The sequence below is a fragment of the Nematostella vectensis genome, chromosome 15 (assembly GCF_932526225.1).
Source record: "Nematostella vectensis chromosome 15, jaNemVect1.1, whole genome shotgun sequence".
In the NCBI taxonomy this organism is placed as follows: domain Eukaryota; kingdom Metazoa; phylum Cnidaria; class Anthozoa; order Actiniaria; family Edwardsiidae; genus Nematostella; species Nematostella vectensis.
This window is the reverse complement of record NC_064048.1, coordinates 2,569,608-2,589,776: the sequence shown is the minus strand read 5'-3', so window position 1 is coordinate 2,589,776 and position 20,169 is coordinate 2,569,608. Positions and strand designations below refer to the sequence as shown.

Below are 20,169 nucleotides of genomic sequence, written 5' to 3'. Positions count from 1 at the left end.
CCTTCCTCCCTCCCCCCCCCTCTCCTGGTTTCCAAGGATGATTCGCAGGTAGACGGGCGTCTTTTTTATTGTTAGGTTTTTTAAGAATATTTCTAGTACAAAGCGTGAAACAATTGATTATAAATGGTATGTTGTAACGTGCATGGTGTTGCATAAATTCTGATCCGACCAAATTTGGTAACTATGTTCATAGCCGTTGCAGGACACGTAAGATTGGAGGGGGGGGGGGGTACAAAAGTATTAAGAAAATATTGGGGGGGGGGGGGGCACAGCCACGCCTCTTCTGGTCATTTCCTTATAATTTTTGAAAATGGGGGGGCACATGCTCCCAGTGCCCCACCCTCTGCTACGCACGGCCCTGATATGTCCCTCTCATTGACAGGCCATCATGTCCTGCTGGACTTGCGTCGCCTGTTACATTTGAGAATCCCCGAAGAGCCTCACAAACCCAACTCAATGAAGATCAGCTGCCTAACTTAATAGCGCAGGCACTGGATATGAGGTAAATTTATTTTTTTCCGGATTGGAAAAGATTATTGCGAGCAACAAAGCGCAATCAAGTTGACTACAATTAAGGAAATACAGATAAAAGGACAATGAAAACAACGTTATATCTTAACATGTGGTCAGACAGCCGCCTAGTCCCAGACGTTCTTAGCAGGTTTCCTGTGGCTGGATCTCCTAAAATGATAAAATTTTGTGACGTCACAGGAGACCATCTGTGGGTGAACTTGTCCCAGCCCCCACGCTGCCTCATGGCTCATCTCCGAGCACAGGAAGCCCGTTAAGAACACGTGGTACCAGACCGGTTAGACATTTGTAGAGGCAACGATCTGACGTCCTCCTCCAAAGAGACTTCTGAAGTAATTGAACAAATGCATGTAACAAACCATCCTCGGGGACCCAGGGCGTCGCGGAGATCGGGGACACAGGAAGCGCGCGAAAGAATTAGTCTTTTTCTCCTCGTTCTTTCGTCTTCGAGCGTACGTTCGCTTCCGGTCTTCGCGTCGCCCTGGGTCCCCGAGGATGCTAACAAACAAGAGTGTTGCTAAGATATTGGAATGACAAAATATCACATAAACATAATCTTTTAGATGTCATGACACAGATATTTGTATCAGAGTTAAATTAGTCAGGGCCGTTACGCCCATAGGGCAGGCCAGTGCTTCAGTGTTCAAACAGCCTCTGTTAGCCGCAATGTTATCCTCCTAGCAAAGTACCAAGTGTAAAAAGCATCTATTCCCATCGGATGAGTTTGCGGAGACAATGCATATCAACAAGAGAGCAATCAATGGTTGTCGTTTTTCTAAATGGTCTAAAAGAGCCTGGGGCGAGCGCGCGGGAGACCTGTGATATTCTAAAACGTTAGGGACTAGGCTCCATTTCCAAGATGGCTGCCAGCGAAATAATAGTAAACACGAATTCCCGCAAGTTTACGTGAAAATTCTCGATTTACAAAGCTCTAGACAAATTCTCGATTTACAAAGCTCTAGCTCTAGACAAATTCTCGATTTACAAAGCTCTAGACAAAGCTCAAAGAGATAAAAATGATTGAAGTGGACTCCCAAATATGGTATGTAAGGTCTAATAAGGAAATAACCGAGCAAGCTCGAAAAACGAAAGTTTTTAAAACAAGATTGGCGGTATTTTCGATTAAATTTGGTAAATAAAGTATTTAACTTTGTTTTTAGATGGTTATTTCGAGATTTTAACACATTATGTGCCTTCCAATATTAAATGACAGCAATAACAAAGCTGTGGCTTACAAGATCCCCTCCCCCAGTTTTTCTGCCCTGTTATGGCCCTGTCTTTGGGTAGAAGAAAGGGACGGCTGAGCTGGCCTGGAACACGCCCACCACAAATGATCCAGAATCACATTATAACACATCTGAGGCCACAACATATGTGCCCTTCATCATTTGATCCCATTTCAAATGTAGATGAGTGGTGATCTTGACTTGTCTCTCTGCAGATTTGTTTGTCATCACTCTCTCCGCGAAGACTACCCTCTTGATTGTCATTTGTATACTGAATTTCATTAGTAATATCTCTCCAGATTATATTCTCTCCACAACGCTCTAGTCTTCCGAGTCTTCCGCTATTAAGTTGGTAAACTTGGCCATCGCAGCATTCCCCCATGAATCCTTTACGGTCAAGCTTTCCTTCCGTAATGTATCGTTCACAATAAGACTTGCCTTCTTCAAGAGAATCGTGGCGAGAAGTAGCCTGCCGCCTTGATTCCATTCTCTTCTTATCGTCTTCGTTTATCCGTCCAAGAGATATCATTTGTTCCTCAAACTCTGTTATTTGATAAGAAGACCCTGCAACCAATCTTACATATATCTTTGCACAGAACTCGCGCTCGAGCTCCAAGAAAGGTCTTTGTTCTGCAGCTCGAAACAGATATGACTTCGACGCTTCTTCCCAGAATGCCCTAAATCCGACTCTAAAGAAATGCTCTTCTTGGGTAAACTCATCGTCTACTGAGTGCTCTAACCTGTAAAACAACAGAACGATGTAGGAGGGGCAAGTCTAGGGAGTGTGTAATAATTTATGTCTACCCCCTGTTTTTATCTATAAAGCTGCTCTGCTGTTGGTCACTTGTGTAAGCGGAAAACCGGTAAACCCCGTTTAAATTATTTATCTTATTGCTCCCCATAGGAATGGCAAATCAATAATGGTATAAAGTTTGTGGGGATTACCGGACCTCCTGTGGTAAAACTTCCAGTAGACGAGTTTATAGATGGTCCCAATTGTGGAATATTATAATTGTCCCAATATGGTAACCAACCAATTATGTCCCCTTACGAGAGACTAAAAAAATATTGTCTACTTCCTCTTATAGGGAAAATCCAGTTTGAGATCGCAATTCAGTATCAGTAATAATGGAGATTACCCCCCCCCACCCCACCCAAAAAGCTTTTCACCTTCAAAATAATTCTCTCAAAGCCTTTCACCTTAAAAAAACAGTTATTGGTGCCTACTATTTTAGCATTGAAACTAGTATAACAGTAATAATGGAGATTCCTCCGCCGCCCTGACCCCCCCCCCTCCCCCCCCAAAAAAAGAGAAAGCTTTTCACCGTGTTAAAAGTGCAAAGAGATGGAAAGTTTTAAAAGAAAGTCCCCTCGATACACGAACACAATGAAAAAAATTCATATAACTCACCTGTTATATTTTTGGAAAACGTCTTTACACTCCAGTAACAACAATGCTGTATTTATTGCTTGTTTCGAAGATGACATGGCATTTCTTTCTACACAAATAATGGTGCTAACTGTCTTGATGAATAAATCATAGTTTAATGTAAGAACCTCAATTCTGTTAATATTTGTTGGAAAAAACACTCTTGGATTCTTGCAAATTTCCAACACTTTGCTTGTAATGGTGATATATTTGTCTTCTGGAATAACGCCATCAATCTCAAGAATGTTGATGTCAGGGACGAAGAAGCTATAGCAGACTTTTGAAGCTAACTTACACTTTAATAACTCAAATACTTCTGCTAATGCTTGAGAAAATCTCCTATCATCTTCCTGCTCCCAAAAATCCGGTTCCTTTTGGCTTTTGTTGCGCAAGAACTCAAAGAAAACAGTTTTTATGAGGTATGATGGAAGTGATGACAGAATCTCTTGGTTTTCTTCTCCAATTTTATTGTACCTGCATTCACCGTTTTTCAGATGTAAATAAAACACTGTCTTCGCAGCAAGGTATACAAGTCTTTGGAATCCAGTCATTTTGTCAAACAGTAATTTCTCAGCAAAAGATGTGGAAAGATGCCACGAGTTTTTAAAACCTGGTGCATTTTTTGATACAATGTGGAAACCATTTACCAGTATTTCCTGTCGAACGTCACTTGGCGGCCATAGCTCGTCACGGTTTGACAACCAAGAGACTACACAATCTGGGGTAAACTTCAAGGCAATGCAATAAACATTATCAATTGAACAGTAACCACCACTTGCTCCTATAAAACTATATAGGAGAGGTAATACACGAAGCTTGGCAAAGTACAGACTAATAGGTACTTTAGTCATTGCTGATGGCCCCGTTGGAGTGAAGAGAGGTGACCTTATGGCTTTCAAAACATCGGTATTTACATATTCATCGCTATCTTTGGTCATTTCATTCACTACCTCCCTATTGGACAAGCAGATAGATGATTGTTGGACAATGCTTATTGATTTGAACATCTCGAAAAACGTTCTCGTCTCCTTGAAATCGTCGCAAATATATGCTGATCCATGAAAGTCGGGTCTGACGTAATAAAAACCAAGTATGCCTTCAACTGGAACGAGATACTGCGAAGCTACCTCTTCAGTCATCCTTCCAATTTCTTCCATTTTATCCCATTCAAGTTCATATAACCCACTCCTTGCTGATCGACAGATTGCTCCTACCTCGACACTACTGCCTGATATACAAATATGCTCGTCTATTCCTTCCCTCCAATGTGATAACATCTCAGCATACTTTTGAGCCCAAGGTTCATCTATATTTTTCCAATTTTGTATGTCTGATCCCATTTTTAGTAATTCATTGAAAGACTGAAGCAGTCGATGAACGCCGGACTGCATTAAAATATCACAACTTCTCAGGCGTTCAAAAACCTCCATTGTTTCTTATACCTTTTGCGATGTACGACATCTCTTACCTAATTCCTCGCTTGAACGGAAGTCCGAAGGTCGTAACGAGCGAAAGAAGTAGAAATGACTCAGCGCACATAAATGAACGTTTTTTTTGTATTAGAATACAGGGATCCCAATCCTAGCTTACCTACAGGCCGGACACGTTTTATTTCTACTGTTACAATTCACTCTGTGGTTACCACCTAGGGAAGATGTTAACCTATTAACTACAGGCTATTTTATAGTTAAATTAAAACAAAAAATAGACTGATTTTGGATTTTTACACATAGGTCAAAGTGAAACATCGTTGTACCTACTTAGAGCGGTATCTAATCTACAGTGCTTTCCGTCCCAACACTAATCTCACATTGTTGTGCTAATAATTGTCCTAATGCTAGCAAAAGTTGATGGCAGCTTGTATTTTTTTTAGGTCTTAGTTCCATCGGATTATTATTTTGGGCAAATGACCCCGATTTGTGAGATCGACCCCAACTTCCGGTTTGCAAGAGAAAAAAGACTTCGAGAATTCGCGTTGCAACCGCAACAACAACAAAACAACAACAACAATAACAAAAACTTGGCCTTCTTCTCCACTTGGGCCACGGGTTATAGGATAATTTTACTCCGAAATGATGTCTAATGTCTTGTTAGTGTTGAATAAAGCACGTATTCCTAACTAAACTAACTGTATTCAATATACGCGCTAGGTAGAAATACGTGCTTAATTCTTACACTAACAAGACATAAGACATCATTTCCTATAGCCTGTGCTTGGGCTTTTTCCCTTACTCTTTTTTTTATATAAAAACTCTCTAATTTTGAGTTGAGGCTTGGCTGTTCTTACTTTTGGAGCATTTCAAGGCTGAGTATGCTCTAAACGATGTTCTTAAATTTTAGTGTATACAAAAATAAAAAAACCAAATGAATTATTAGGAAGAGAATTACACAAATGTTCAATATATATAAAAGCAATAGCAATATATATAAGGTTGTTTTTTTTTAGCACAATCTGATTCTGCATTTTAAAACGCATCAGGACTAACAAAGCAATATTTTTTCTGATATCTGAGCCTCGGCATGGGTGGAATCTCAGGTTCTTAAAAAAAGGTTCTTATAATAAAAGAGTGTACTTGCGCTATTTCCCCAGAACATATCACCTTTGACGACGGAAAAACATGACGTGACGCTTCAAATAAGCCAATTTCACATCGAATAAGACGGAGAATTTCTCTGAGTACTTAGTAACTTAGTAGCAAACAAAATATCAAGTGCGACTTTTTTTAAATTGATGCGACTTTTTTTAAAGTGTCATTGAAATTTGAGCTTTTCGTCCCTGAACTGATACACAGGGCAATGATCATCAAGGAAAATTATCTTAAAAAGCCAAAATCTGGTGATGTGCACTTCAGCCTCACGTTATTTGTGTTTTGAAAATCAGTCCGTAATACAAAGAACCTATAGCCATTGCAAGAAATAGTTTCTTCTTTCTCTATCTGGAATTGCGCGTTTTCCAGGTTTTTCCGTCATGTCAGCACCTCTCCCTTTCAGAGGTTTGTTGTGCCACATAGTACTCCCCTCCCATCTCCCCAGAGGCGGATGGCGACGGGGAGTCATACATAAAGAACTTTTTAATCCCTATCCACTGACGATATCAATAACCATTTTATATTTAAAAAATAATCTTGAAACAATTTTACACTAGAGAGGCTTGTTCTGAGGCGCTAGTGAGCGGTAAATGCCTGCGAACTTAGGCGCTTTTATCACAGCGGAGAGGAAGGAGGACGCAACAAGCCTCTAGCCCCTAGTGCTGTCGTTAGGATGCGTGTAGAACTTTCGAAACACGATCTATAACCATATTCCCGGAGAGGATAGAGTTGTTACACAATGCACGATATTTGAGTCACGTGTTGGTATTCGGGTTTTATTCGGTTGTTTCGTGGTATTTTTTTCAAAGCCATAGCATGGAAAAGTACAAGGCTGGGATTAGAGTGGGTCACACCTCTCGTACATATCGGTAATCAACTTCTATGACAAGATCACTGGATCTCTTTTTTTTCCTTTTCACTTTTAAAGAGAAGACAGCTGCGTTGAAAAATATTGATAGAGCGACTTTCGACAGTTACAATTTAATAACGTGTTTCTTTTAATGAATGTGATGAAATGACAATTCTAGAAAAGCTTTTTCAATGGCATTAAGTGCGCTGTCCTCTTCAAATGGAACTTTCTAAAATTTATACATTAAGACGATGATAGAAATCGGAGCCGTAACGGACCTCTAAGTTTTGAGGGGGCGGGCGCACAGGGGCTGGGGGAACTTGGGGGGGGGGGGGGGGGGCACATCCATGCCCCTACTAGTCATTTCGCACAGAAAAAAAGGGCCATGGAGGGGCAGAAAAAAAACTTGAGCGCACAACGGTATGACAGTGATAACCCTTGAGAGTGCGAGATATGGTGAATGTCATTCGTTTGAATGAACTAGTTTTAGACATGATATCACCCTTCTTGTTTGCCCGATTATCACCACCTGTACTTGGTCTGTGCAAGTGTGACAAACTTTGGATACCTATCTTAAGAGCATCCTTATTAATTATCAAATAATAAAAATAATAATGCTGAATTTTTCAATAGTTTTAATTCCATAGTCAATTGCTTGAGAGAAATTAAAAAGAACCTTTTGCTTCTTAACAAACAGCGTTATCAAAATAGATTCTACTGTAAGCCAACGGAATCTTAGCAACAGACTAAAAAGCCTGAGGTTTACCTTTTTACTAAAAAGCAATATAACTTTCTCAATAGGTAGAACTGTAGATAAAGAATCGCCCTTTCCTGTGGTTTGTTTTCAATGAAGATTTCGTTTTAGTTTTTTTCTATAATGTTTAACATCCGAGAAAGTCTCATTTTATTCAAGTGTACTCAAAGTGACTACTTCAAGCTGGAACGCCTCATTAAAAGTGCACTTGAAGTGATTACAGAAACCGATATATTAGGGCGTAATCCACGCCTGAATGTTACTTGCCCGTTACTGCTCCGCCCAGCAGAGGACATTTAAAGAAAGTATACAAGTCAGTGTACAAGTCAGTAAGTAAGTATACAAGCCAGTGTTACAAAAAGGCAAGAAATCTTACTTCGTGTAGACGCCCGTGCAATATACTACTGAATGTAGTTTTTATTATCATCATTATTCGAACCATTCGAAAGAGGGTATTAAAGTGCTTGTGCTGCTTTTGAAATAAGGTTTTCGTTTTCAGTGCTTTGGTATAGGGTTTAAACGGTCATGCCACCCACGAACACCTTCCCACATCCGCCCGTAAATTCAACAGTTTATTCGCAAGGAAACTTCAAAATAATCTACGAATGAAGTCTATAATGTTGTTGATGATTTTTGATTGAAAATATCTTTGTTACTCGCCTGAATTAGACGATGGAAATGGATGCTTTGTGTGACTCGGCATTGAGCGGGAGCATAAAATATATTAGGGGTAGCGATGGGTTAATCCGAGTTCTTCCCATGTCGAATTGATATGGATGCTCTTCGTTTTTTTAAGGGGTCAAAACTGGGCCTCAGGTATTTTTGGGGGTATCCGATTAAAAAAAAGGACTTTTCTCTTACAAATTGTATTTTTTAATGCTTCCGATGTATTTTTCGTAATCCGAGCCAGACCTTGTTTTTGAAGAACTTGCTCGGTGTGTCATATTAACATCATTTAAAAAAAAAGTAGAGTAACAATGCAATCTTGCTACAATAGCGAATGTTTTTTGTTTAGTTCGGAAAAGGCTCAAGACTCGAGACTCGAAAAAGAAGGGGGAAACCCGAAGCATGGCAACAACATAAAACAGATCAGGGACTGCGAGATCGCGTTTAAAAATCCTAAGCCGTGGTAGAAAAAAAGACTAGGCTCCGAGACCCCTGTAATTAAAAAAAAAAAAAAAAAAAAAACCAGCAACAAAACAAGACTTCGAGACTTATGCGTAAAAAGCCGAGATTCCGAGATCCCCTTGTCAGCTTGCTACCCCTAATAGTGGTTTGATTGGTCTTCTTTGACATCGTTACGGTGATTTTAGGTCAGACAAGATTCAGACAGTAGCAGTCTTTCAAGATGACACCGAGAGCTCTACTGTGCGTGACTCTGGTGGTTGCCATGTTTGGGAACCCTGCGGACGCAAGATTCAACGCTGCAGACAAGCTCATGCAAATGTCCGAAAGGGCAATAGAAATGATCTCAATGCAGGATACTGTCCTCGCCATCAAAGCTCGAACAAACTCGATCCGAGCCTTCAACCACATGAAACAAGGTATGACGGTAGGGATATATCCGTTGATCCAATGACGGCGTGACGCTTGGTTTCGTAGGCTACGAAACCCGTATGATGTTCGTCCCTGAGTGAATTAAATCCCCAGTTCATTCAGGGAAAGTTTCATCAGGTACTTCATCCTCCCCAACCCTCCCCCCTGCAACCCAGCTCCCCCCCCTAAAAAAGAAAAAGAAAACATTTGCTGGCTATGTTGGACTAGTATTTCGGTGAACAAAGGGTTAAGTGGCCCCAAAGGCCACAGAGTGTTTAGAAGCTTAGAAATACTACAAAGTGTAACACAGGAAGCCCAATGTTAAACACAGGAAGCCCACTCTTTAACCCATTCACTCCTAACTCCCTAAAACAGCCCAACTCCAAAAACGTCATAAATTCACCAGATCCGGATATTCAAACCAAATTACAAGCAACACCAGTTCTAGCTATTCGCTATGAGAAATGATGACCGCAGTGCAGTGTGAGAAACTTCAAGACATGCCGTCTGCAGGGGTCAGCGGTAGTTGGAATTGACCATTTGTATGGAGCTTGAAGTAGAGGGAGGTTTTTTTTCTTCTTTCTGTAATATAATTGTCCACACACTATTTCCAAACAAAAAGAGAGGGATTTAAACAAGCTATATTGTGAGCATTCATGTCAATGTATTTTACATAGACTTGCCTTGCACATGAAGCATCTAGCTTTTTGCTAGGGGGGTGGGTGACCCAAATTGTCGCCCCCCCTCCCCCCCGTAGATCCGTAACTAAGCACTGGACTGTGGCCGCCACCAAAATTAGTCTTTATTATGACTTTTATTTCAGATATGTTCATTTGGGGTACGTCCTGCATGGACCTAGTACACCCGTTTACGCATGGCCCCATTCGGCATCTATTTTGTATATTAAAATTCCTATCCAATAAAGCTATTAAAAAAATAATTTTTTAATATATCCATTTGTCAACAGGCGACAAGGAGAAAGCTCAAATGAGCATGTACAGAGCAATGGTCGGTCTAACCATGGTGAACGGTGCCGGCGGTCTTGTAGTACAGAACCCTATGACCATGGTCTTTGTGAATCATATGAAGAAAAGAGCCGACAAGGATTTTGCCGGCGCGGTTGCGGCCTGGAAAAAATACAATACTGCCATCAAAGATGGTGTATACGGTAGCACGGATTTCTTAGCGGAGGCAAGTGAAAATGAAGCTCCCTGCAGTTTTCTAGTAGATACACCGCTCATGTTTAGAGGGATACAGTTTCCGTTTGCTTGGAATTTAAGATTAAGTCCATTTATCAAGTAAGGATTGAATTTTTTGAAAATATGTGAGCTGTTGTTATTTGAGTTACCGTAGCGACGAAACAATGGATAATGTGCTGGTAGTTTTTTGCAAATACATACTATACGAAGAAAATTATTTTAAAATCATACCCCTTGGACAAAACTCACGACGTTTGCCCTCACATATTTGAAGTTAAAAAAAAATCTGAAAGAAGAAATATTCCATTTAAAATCCGAACCTGTCGAATTGTAGCATATCTATCGGAATTCTTGTGTGCCAATTTATAATTTGCTGCGAGCTTATGATCCCATTTTATCTATAGTTAAACATCCGACATATTTTAGGTGCGACACTTTTAAGAGTGTAATTTTTGCATTCGAAGCTATAGAAATAAAACTGAGGCAGCTTCCTTAAATTACACAGTCTAGTCTCGGGCGTTCTGTTAGGATTCCTGTGGTTGGGGGTGAGGCAAGGGAGACTGGGGACGAATTCGATTCCTCTGGGGTCACAAGTTTTACCAACCACAACAAATTGCAATGAGTACTAGATGTATTTAGACACAGCCTAAATTAATCGAAGTGGAATGCAAAGGACCTGTGGCGGCAAAAGGCACAAAGAAATTATTTTAATATAATCAAATTTTTCAATAGAAAATAAGCACTGTTTGATATAGAAACTTTTTTGGCTGATTCCTAAAGGGACGTCCGGAAGAGATGAGTCCGACTCCGGTTGGACCCTTCGTTGGTAGCTAAAAAGGCAGTTAGAAATGGTTTCTGTTTACACATTCAATTCGCTCTATAAAGGTTGAAAACTGTCGTTATTCTAGCATACTCAGTCATTTCCTTATTAGGACATTACATACCATATTTAGGAATCCGCTTTTCTCGTTTTTTGTATCCCTAGAACTGTGTTCGTCAATAACTGCCACGTCAACTGACAGGAATTCGGGTTTACTCGTGTTTATAACGATTTTGCAGGCCGCCATTTTGAAACAGGCCCAGGCCCTACCGTTTTTTTTAGAACATCACAGGTCTCCCGCGCGCTCGACCCAGACTCTTTTAGATAATTCAAAACAAGGAAATTCCAAATCAGCAGAGAAGAGCCTAAACCAGCATACTGACATAATATTCATCCTCCAGACAACAAAGCTTAAAGACGATGCAATAGATGTATTGAGAAACACTGTAAAAAACCTCCCAGATTCTGACGATTTGGTGAAAACGCTACGCCGAGCATCGAAATGGGCAAAGGTCGCCAAGTATATCGATTTCCTGGGGCCGTGGTTTGACGTCTTAAGTATTGGGCTTGACAGTATGGATTTATATGACGCCATAAAGGACGGCAACACACCTGGGATAGTGTCCGCTAGCCTTGGAATAGCCTCAAGTAAGTAACAAGAATCGGGCGAGACACCTAGGATTTGAAGGTGTAAGGGGGGAGGGGGGGGGCAGTTTCCTTCAAATCATCATGTTATTTTGGTCATTTTATTTTCCTAAATCCCTCCCGGATAATTTTTCTTACATCATTACATCTTACATCAAGATCGCGATTGTTTTTAATATTTCAAAATCTGAAATCATTTACTCGCAAATTCGTGTAAACCACTTTTATAAAAAGTCCGTGGTCCCCTTAAGCACAAATAATAAAATCCCCTTTCCAAATAGAAACGTCAAGTAATATCAGAAAAACGTCGAATATTGTTTGCAGCTGCCCTGCCACTTTTTCTGCCAATTATTGATTATTTGTGGCTTACCAAATGTTGAAGGTAAAGAGAAATGTGATGATTTGGTTAAAATGAACGAAGCTCTGCCAACTCCGCCACTTAGGCTCCCCTAACGTTCAAAATGTGACATGCGTTAATCCATTTCTCCACCGCTAATGTTGTTGCAGGTGTCGTGGGCCTCGCAACAGTAGCCGCCGTAGCATTTGGCGTAGTAACCGGCGGAGTAGGTCTTCTCGCTCTGGGCGCTCTCAGTGCTTGTCTTGGTCTGGCGGGGACCATTGTAGAACTCGTGTATCAAGACCCTTGCTGTAACCAGGGTGCCAGTATAGACCCTCTGATCCAACTAAAGGAGGCTTGGTATGAAGAGTTGAAGCATTCAAAGGAATATCTTGACAGGTTCCCGAAAGGTAAGTTACTCTAAAAACAGGCGCAAACCTAGGATTGGGTGGGGGGAAGGGGGGGGGGGGGGGGTTTGCAGTCATAAGTATCATATGGAAAAGGCGTAGTATTTGTAGATTTCTTAATAAGGAATGACCCACTTTTTAGGCCGCCAGGATGCGTGCACACCCTGCGCACGTTTTAAAATATCCACAGTAGAATCCATCCTCGAAAACCCAGGGGCTCTCTTCAGTTTTCAGTTTCTCTCACGACTTTCTCTAGAGAAAGACCTAGAGGTTTCCAAGGATAAGATCGTCCCTTGATTTTTGAATGCCATGCCCTCTTATCGTCTCCTTTGAAGTATATACCCGGAAACGATAAAAGGAGGTTTTATTTTTCCTCTCAAAGGTCCGCACCAAGGTCGCGGTCACAAACCATCATTAACAAGGAAAAGCTAATCAACTGTCGTGTCGGGGCGTAGCCAGGTGCAGCCCCCCCCCCCCTTCCACAGCCAAAAATACAGTAAATATATGAGATATTACTTAAAATACAGGGGAAAATGTCTTATAAGGGCCTTTTTGGGACCCCTCCTATTAAAAATACTGGCTACGGCCCTGATTGATCTTATTTTTTTCAGAATACAAATGCCACGATTTCTACGAGAGCAATCCAGCTTTAATGCAGATACGAGAAACTACTCAAAACACCAATCCTCTTAAGTTAACACGAGATGATACAGCTAACTATGATGCAGGCGCTAAAATTGTGCATGGAAATAATGGAAACGTGGGCAGTGAATGGGAAGGGTATGTGCTAGTCAGAGAGTCTATTCTTGATGGCACTTTCGTAATCCTTGATACTAAGCTCGCAGGGAATGGCAACTACAAGCTAAGGGGTGCTGATATTAGGACGTACAGATATTTACATCACAAATATGCCGACTTCGTCATGATTGGAGACTTCTGGAATCTGGAAATTGGGCAGAAGATAAACATTGATACAGGTATGTGATTTTAGGGACGTCAACAAATAACTAGTTGTTATCTTCATATTTGTAAAACGCTAAAACATGAAGTAAATAATACGTCACCGTAGACATCATTTAAAGGGAAAATTGGCTAAAAAAGATGCGCCCAAGACATGTGAATTTTGTCTTTGACCATAGGGTTGGACACTGGGTTTACAGCCGAATTCGAAGTATCGCGATGCCCCAGTTCAAATATTTGTTTTTTGTTTTGGCAATTCTATTCCGTCAAACAATAGTTGGGGACGAAGCCTATGCAAATTAATACTCAGCCTGCGAGCTTTGCCTCATATTATGGCTCTGAGAAACGACTTTTTTGAAGTTCCGAAAAGACAAGCAGCAAAACTCTTGTTGGTTAATTCTAAAACAATTATACCTTTCGCCGTCTTGGACTATGATTTTAAATAGACAATTCGTCCTTACCGCTGAACCACTTCAACCTCCCTGGCCTACGGCGATACTCTATATAGTCCATGGGCCGATTTGTAGAATATACCAAGGTATTACAAAAAAGTTATGATCGCCTTTCTGAATCGATAGCTTTCTGTAAAATATTTCAATTTCAAAATTCTTATTTTTTGCGTCTGGCATGGAAACAAGGCTAAAAGTAAAAATCACACAAAATAGGGCCAAATAAAATTTTCCTCCAACAAATGGTGAAAAGTAGATAGGAAATATTATTTTACGCATGTGTGTATCGCTTTTTGATTCCAGGGTGCTTTTTATCGTTAATTTATGGATAGCCCGAAGGTCAGGCCCTCTTATCGTTCCCTATGAAGTATATACCGGGAAGTAAAATCGCCTGACACTCAGTATTTCGCAATGCATTGTGGGTAATCAAAGGACAGGTACCGTAGTTCCCGTCGTTTTTACACGATTTCTTTGTTATAGTCATAGTCATAAAGAGGGGGGACTTTCTTTTGGTCATAATAGAAATGTTCGAGAAGGCACCAGAATCACAACATACTCGTTCCAGCCGCGAGCAACACATGATTTACATAGCCCCCGACCCCAACTTTTGATTGACGGAAAAGAATTGCTCAAACAAAAATCTTAAAATTAGGGCATCGCGATACATCGAAATCGGCTGTAAAAATGGGGCCACGAACTGCTATTTGCAATGGCACCTTAGTACAGGGGTGTTTCACTTTGGCGGGCTGCAAGAATCTATATTTGCTTGTTTTCTTATTTTTTAGTTTTCTTCTTTTTTTTCTGCAAATTCATAATAATTAATCCTATAACCAGAATCTTAAGATTTATTACAAATCTTGTTGTGCTATGTGTATCTTATGCTTTAATATTTTGTCCTGGCCAATCAAATTTCTACAAATAACAAAGGTATTTTTGACATACCAGCATGCACTTGCCATTAGATTGCATAGTTCTTACAGGAACATTGATTAATCCTTGGTCTAGGTGGTGGAAATGATACCATCCACATTAACGGTCCCATCGGACAGCCTACAAGGTACTTTGATGAAAACACCCTTACGATTGATACATGCGAAGCTTGCGAAGCCCTGAACACGATTTCGTTCTCCAACCTCAAAACACCGAAAGACAGTGTCCATAGCATTACTGGAGCATTCTTCAGCGCTAAAACCAATCATGTTGGCCTTTGGTACTCCCCTGATATACTCCACAAGTTTGGTACAATAACAGGGCCGATCAACATGATCATCGGCAGCTCCTATGATGACCTCATAGAGTTGGACAGGACAGCCTTCTACGTGGAACAGACAGAAGGAGCAAACAAGTACATGCTCGATGCATCATCATTTATGTTCAGCGGATCTGACTTTAAGTACTATGAACTTGTTGATTCATCTGAGAGCTACAAACTTTCAGGAAAGCAGCCTGAGCTCGTAGTTTGCAGTTATAATAAGATTACCATCAAAAACTTCGATTGGACTGATGAGGGACAAGTAAGTACTGAATAACTCACATTGAGCAAGCCTTCATATCCTTAATCATATCACGAAACTAGTGATTTCTCAATTTCTTAATTTCTCCTGGGTTTTGAACGGGAACGGATTTGTGATAAACAGTGGCCAAAGACGGGACTCAAACCTAATTCCTTGACACCCTGCCAATTTATAATAGTAAATAAAATGCATTTACGCCAGACACTAAGTGCGTTAATATAATTAACAAACGAATGTTCCATAGAAAACACCCGAGAGAATGGTAATAATTTTAAAGAAAATGATAATGAACATCATTCATGTTCTTTTTTTTTTAGCTTTTGCTTTTTGATTCCAGATCTTGAAATTCAGAGTTAATGATCGTAGGCGGTCTATTCGTTTCCAATCCCTCACGGAACCAAAGGTGTCCATTTACCAAACCGATTCCTACCATGACTGTGTCTACAGTCTAAAGAAAAAAAATCCTGTGAAGACATTCGACATGACAATGGCAAAGAAGGTATTTCCCACTTTTAAGCTTTAACGATTCTGATGTGTTTGATGTGTACGTTTCGTCATCACAATCATCACTATCACCATCACCATTACCACCATCGTCATCATCACAATCATCATCACCACCATCACCATCGTCTATCATTGTTACCATGCACTGGAATAGTATAGAACATTATAGGGGCTACCTGTGTTGGTGTTGTACGCTATGGGGTACCTGTGCTTTATCCTCTTAGTCATGGGCTACCTGTGTTGTAAGCGCACATGCGCAAATGGATTTTTAAAGGGCAACTCTTTTAATATGTGTTTAATATCATTAAATAGCAATAACCATCAAAATCAATTCTACATCTGCATTTGCGCTTTATCATTTTCAGGTTGACACGTCATCTAACCAGAAGCTGCCAGATTTTGAATTCGTCAACCGTCCATACGGGAATGGTGGGGATGAGTACATCCGGTTCCTCAAACCGGCCGCCAACGCAGTCCCGTATCTATTTGTAAATATGGGCGGTGGAAATGACACAGTCATCCTGACAGAAGATCTTATGACAACAATCATAAATACAGGTATGTGGCTTGTGTGAAAATTTGTGTGAAAAAGACCAATTGTCTCTTAGTTTCATGTGGTTTTTAACATCATAGTCATGGAATAATGATTTGAAACCCTTATGGTCAATAATAGCATGTGAGATGGATGTGAGAAAGATATTATGTGGAATATACACCTATTTCAAAAGACTTCGTCAGTGCAAATGGCAAATGGCCATTGACCAATGGCAGTTCTATGACCGAAAGGACAAATGGATCCCAAAATATGTGTTCCAATATAAATAAAACATACGGCTATCCATTCCATATAATAAATATATGGTTCTGAAATCGCTTGAATTTATTAATGTATTTATCTAATTGCTAGCCATGAATACCTCCGGTCGTAGAACTGCCATTTGGCAATTGCCATTCGCACTAACAGCTTTTATTGAAATAGGTATATATATAAAATGGCCATGGTAAATTGTCCTTCGACATCACATCATCGGAAGCTCTCTTTGCAATAGTCGTAGAGAACACTCAGGCAAACAGTCGTTTACCAAATCATATCATCAAATTAAGCTCAAGGTAATCGAAAAAATGTATTTAATTTCTTCAGGGAGAAAACACAAGATATTTCTCTTTTATTTCCAACTTTATTGTAGAAAATTTGTAACGATTGATGGCTCGCTAAACATGAAGCTATGTTTTCAAAGGGGGGGGGGGGGTCACAAAACAGATACATTATGAAAATATTGGGGCAATGCCACACCCCTACTGGATATATTTTTTTAATATTTTGGTGGTGCACATGCCCCCAGTGCCCCACTTCCTGCTACGGCCCTGGTTTTGGATGGTGATCTTTTATTTTGTAAACAACAACAAAGCAGAGCATGCAATCAAAGTCCCTTTTGAATTATTATTTTAATAGAATGTTATGTTCTAGGATGTACTTTTGAACTAAGGGAGGAGTCAGGTAAAGACTGGATGTACATCAGACAGGGCTTTTACAAGGATGTGGAGTTACAGGACGTGGAGATGATAGCGAATGAAAACAGAAATGTGCTTGTCGATTTGAGAAAACCTGTTGAAGGCACCATCGACCTGAAAGCAAAATATGAGATGGCGAGGCCGAATGACTGGCCCTGATTAAATAGTTTGTCTATGATATATCTCTAGCGGGTGATCACTTAGTGTTTCAATAATAATTATCTCTATCTTAGGGCGCGTTTTTTTACTCGTGATTCCGGAATAAGAATGATTAGAATAGAAAAAGCGCGTGTTCGTTTATCCCGCGTTCCCATTACGGAATGTAATGAAGGTCATTCCACCCTCTTTGCTACCTGTAGCAGAACGACTCGAATGCCATTCTGAACATTCTCTACCAACCATTCCCATTCCAGAATGATAGGGAAAAAAACGAACGCCTCTAGTGCGTCCATGATCTATATTTTAGTGCGTCCATGATCTATATTTTAGTGCGTCCATGATCTATATTTTAGTGCGTCCATGATCTATATTTTAGTGCGTCCATGATCTATATTTTAGTGCGTCCATGATCTATATTTTAGTGCGTCCATGATCTATATTTAAGTGTGACCATGATCTATATTTTAGTGTGTCCATGATCTATATTTTAGTGCGTCCATGATCTATATTTAAGTGTGTCCATGATCTATATTTTAGTGCGTCCATGATCTATATTTTAGTGCGTCCATGATCTATATTTTAGTGCGCCCATGATCTATATTTTAGTGCGTCCATGATCTATATTTTAGTGCGTCCATGATCTATATTTAAGTGTGTCCATGATCTATATTTAAGTGTGTCCATGATCTATATTTAAGTGTGTCCATGATCTATATTTTAGTGCGTCCATGATCTATATTTAAGTGTGTCCATGATCTATATTTTAGTGTGTCCATGATCTTAGTGTGTTCATCATTTCAGTTTGAAGTCTTTTAACACGAGACTTGCTTGTCTACCTTAATCATAGAATATGAACTTGTAGCAACAACAGAAATTAAAGGGCCAGCTTATAGACCTTGTTGGAATTTTTAATGCACTTTTCAATATATGTGAGTTCGCATGAACAAAATTTAACTGTTCAGAGCCGTAGCAGGTCATGTAAGACTGGGGGGCACAACACAGAAACATTAAGAAAATATTGGGGGGGGGGGGGGCACCGCCACGCCCCTACTGGTCATTCCCTTATAATTTTTGGAATTTTTATTTATTTTTTTTTTTTTTGGGGGGGGGGGGGTCACATGCCCCAGTGTCCCACCCCCTGCTACGGCCCTGCTGTTGACTGCTTTCTAGCTTCCGTCGTTCAAACTGACATAAATTACAAGACTAGCCAATGAAAATGCTTCAAGGATTTTGAATGAGAGAATGCTATTGACCTGTTGGAAATCGTCGGCGTCGGCAAAGTATCGAAAACCGCAGTAGCTTACTGTATATTAGCTTATAAGAACCCCAACATTCAGCAGAAGCCCTCAGAGATGAAGCTCGTGTAAAAATAAAACAACAACAACAACAACAACAGAATAAAAAAATCACTCGAATCGTAATTTGACGGAATGTTTTGAGATATTGCCCGTTTTGTGTCGCTCGTTCAACAACTTGGCTTTGATGTGAAGCAAAGAAAACGAGCGACATAGGAAAGAAATTAGAAAAACCTTTGTTTCCTTTTGGTCAGATTTTTATCTGAACCCCCCCCCCCCCCCACCACCACCACCACCCACGGAGAAATTTTGGTCCACTTTTTCGGATTGTGCACCCCCTCCCCCCCCCCCAAAAAAAAAATCCTGGGTATTGGTCCGTTTACACCACCTATAAACAATAACAGCAAAAAGGAAATAAAAAAAAATACAAACATGATAAGAAGAGAAAAATATTTGCCACAGCAGCATTATTAGAGGTGCAGCATAGGTTTGATGTTATAACTATTTTTCATTTCTATTTATTTTGTCCTGACTAGGCATGTGTAGATCGTGCTAGTAAATTTGGGAAAAGTTGCTTGAAAATATGGCCAAAAGTTGCTTTAAAGTTGCTAATATATCCAAAAGTTGCCACCAGAATTTAAAAAAGTTGTTTGCTCTCTAGAGTCGTTTGTTCTGGATAAATGCTCTAAACATATTTGTTTGCTTGTCTTCATTTCAACAATTTCATTAACAATTTTCTCCAATCGGCATTAAAATATGTTAAATTAATCATTAAAATATAAATACATTTGTCAATCAATCTCTTTTAACTCAACAATAAATAGGATACGTATTCTCTAGTAAATTTTCTAACTAGTCAAAGTTCACTTGGATAGGCATCATGTTGTTAAATGCAGTATTTACATCATATATAATATACTCCATGATGCTTAAGGCAGTGATAAAGTTCACAGCCTATACTGATCGAGCAAGCCTCGCTACACGCAATGCTGTTTTGGAAACTCTATCACACGATCCGTAGCGCATGTTGCATTTGTCGAAGTCGATTGACCGCTGCTCTTTCGTTGCCTTATTTTCCCTTCATTCACGCAGATTTTAGGTTTCCTAGAGATCGATGCGCTTGTGGGTTTAATGAGAGTTGCCCCAGCGTCCCTTGCAACCTCGATATAACCGCTGGATATTTAAACGCCCGTTATAATAGCCGCTGTCCAGATTTCGTGTGCACACGTAAAACGAGTGAGGACTGTCCAGGGCCATTTTTAGATGAAATAGCGAACTTTTTTATGGTTTGGATCGATTTAATACCAATTTGTTGCTCAAAAGTTGCAAAGAAAGGCAAAAGTTGCCCTAGGTTGCTGGTCCTTAGTAAAGTTGCTGAAAACGCCAAAAGTTTCCCTTAAAGTTGCCGAGCACAATCTACATATGCCTAGTCCTGACAAGTTCAGTGAATT

General features: G+C 40.0%; 2 protein-coding genes and 1 long non-coding RNA gene across 4 annotated transcripts; 1 reads left to right on the top strand and 2 right to left on the bottom strand.

Annotated features, from left to right (window-relative positions):
- Nucleotides 1-1,043: 1,043 nt before the first annotated feature.
- Nucleotides 1,044-5,176, bottom strand: LOC125556668. Its single transcript, XM_048722935.1, has 2 exons — nucleotides 3,169-5,176; nucleotides 1,044-2,497 (listed from the first exon to the last, which is right to left on the bottom strand). The coding sequence occupies exons 1-2, from the start codon at nucleotides 4,614-4,616 to the stop codon at nucleotides 1,873-1,875; spliced, it is 2,073 nt and encodes a 690-aa protein (XP_048578892.1). The 5' UTR covers nucleotides 4,617-5,176; the 3' UTR covers nucleotides 1,044-1,872.
- A 2,468-nt stretch (nucleotides 5,177-7,644) lies between these two features.
- On the top strand, nucleotides 7,645-18,315 carry LOC116617370. The gene is made up of 10 exons (XM_048722934.1): nucleotides 7,645-7,711; nucleotides 8,692-8,922; nucleotides 9,882-10,105; nucleotides 11,335-11,581; nucleotides 12,086-12,325; nucleotides 12,934-13,299; nucleotides 14,737-15,245; nucleotides 15,583-15,744; nucleotides 16,118-16,310; nucleotides 17,221-18,315. Exons 2-10 carry the CDS (start codon nucleotides 8,727-8,729, stop codon nucleotides 17,421-17,423), a joined length of 2,340 nt encoding a protein of 779 aa, XP_048578891.1. The 5' UTR covers nucleotides 7,645-7,711; nucleotides 8,692-8,726; the 3' UTR covers nucleotides 17,424-18,315.
- LOC116617371 lies at nucleotides 9,843-11,199 on the bottom strand. 2 transcript variants are annotated; one of them, XR_004295740.2, is made up of 3 exons: nucleotides 11,058-11,199; nucleotides 10,345-10,399; nucleotides 9,843-10,041 (listed from the first exon to the last, which is right to left on the bottom strand). It is a non-coding gene; the product is annotated as an uncharacterized LOC116617371 (long non-coding RNA). The 2 variants fall into 2 exon arrangements; XR_004295739.2 differs by lacking the exon at nucleotides 10,345-10,399.
- Nucleotides 18,316-20,169: the final 1,854 nt, after the last annotated feature.

What these genes read in the sequence shown, in the direction of transcription:
- LOC116617370 (XM_048722934.1), top strand. Translation starts at nt 8,727, where the DNA reads ATGACACCGAGAGCTCTACTGTGCGTGACTCTGGTGGTTGCCATGTTT. An exon ending in CTTCAACCACATGAAACAAG is followed by an intron (nt 8,923 to 9,881) that starts GTATGACGGTAG and finishes ATTTGTCAACAG; the next exon opens with GCGACAAGGAGAAAGCTCAA. An exon ending in TAGCCTTGGAATAGCCTCAA is followed by an intron (nt 11,582 to 12,085) that starts GTAAGTAACAAG and finishes ATGTTGTTGCAG; the next exon opens with GTGTCGTGGGCCTCGCAACA.
- LOC125556668 (XM_048722935.1), bottom strand. Translation starts at nt 4,616, where the DNA reads ATGGAGGTTTTTGAACGCCTGAGAAGTTGTGATATTTTAATGCAGTCC. An exon ending in GTTTTCCAAAAATATAACAG is followed by an intron (nt 2,498 to 3,168) that starts GTGAGTTATATG and finishes GTTGTTTTACAG; the next exon opens with GTTAGAGCACTCAGTAGACG.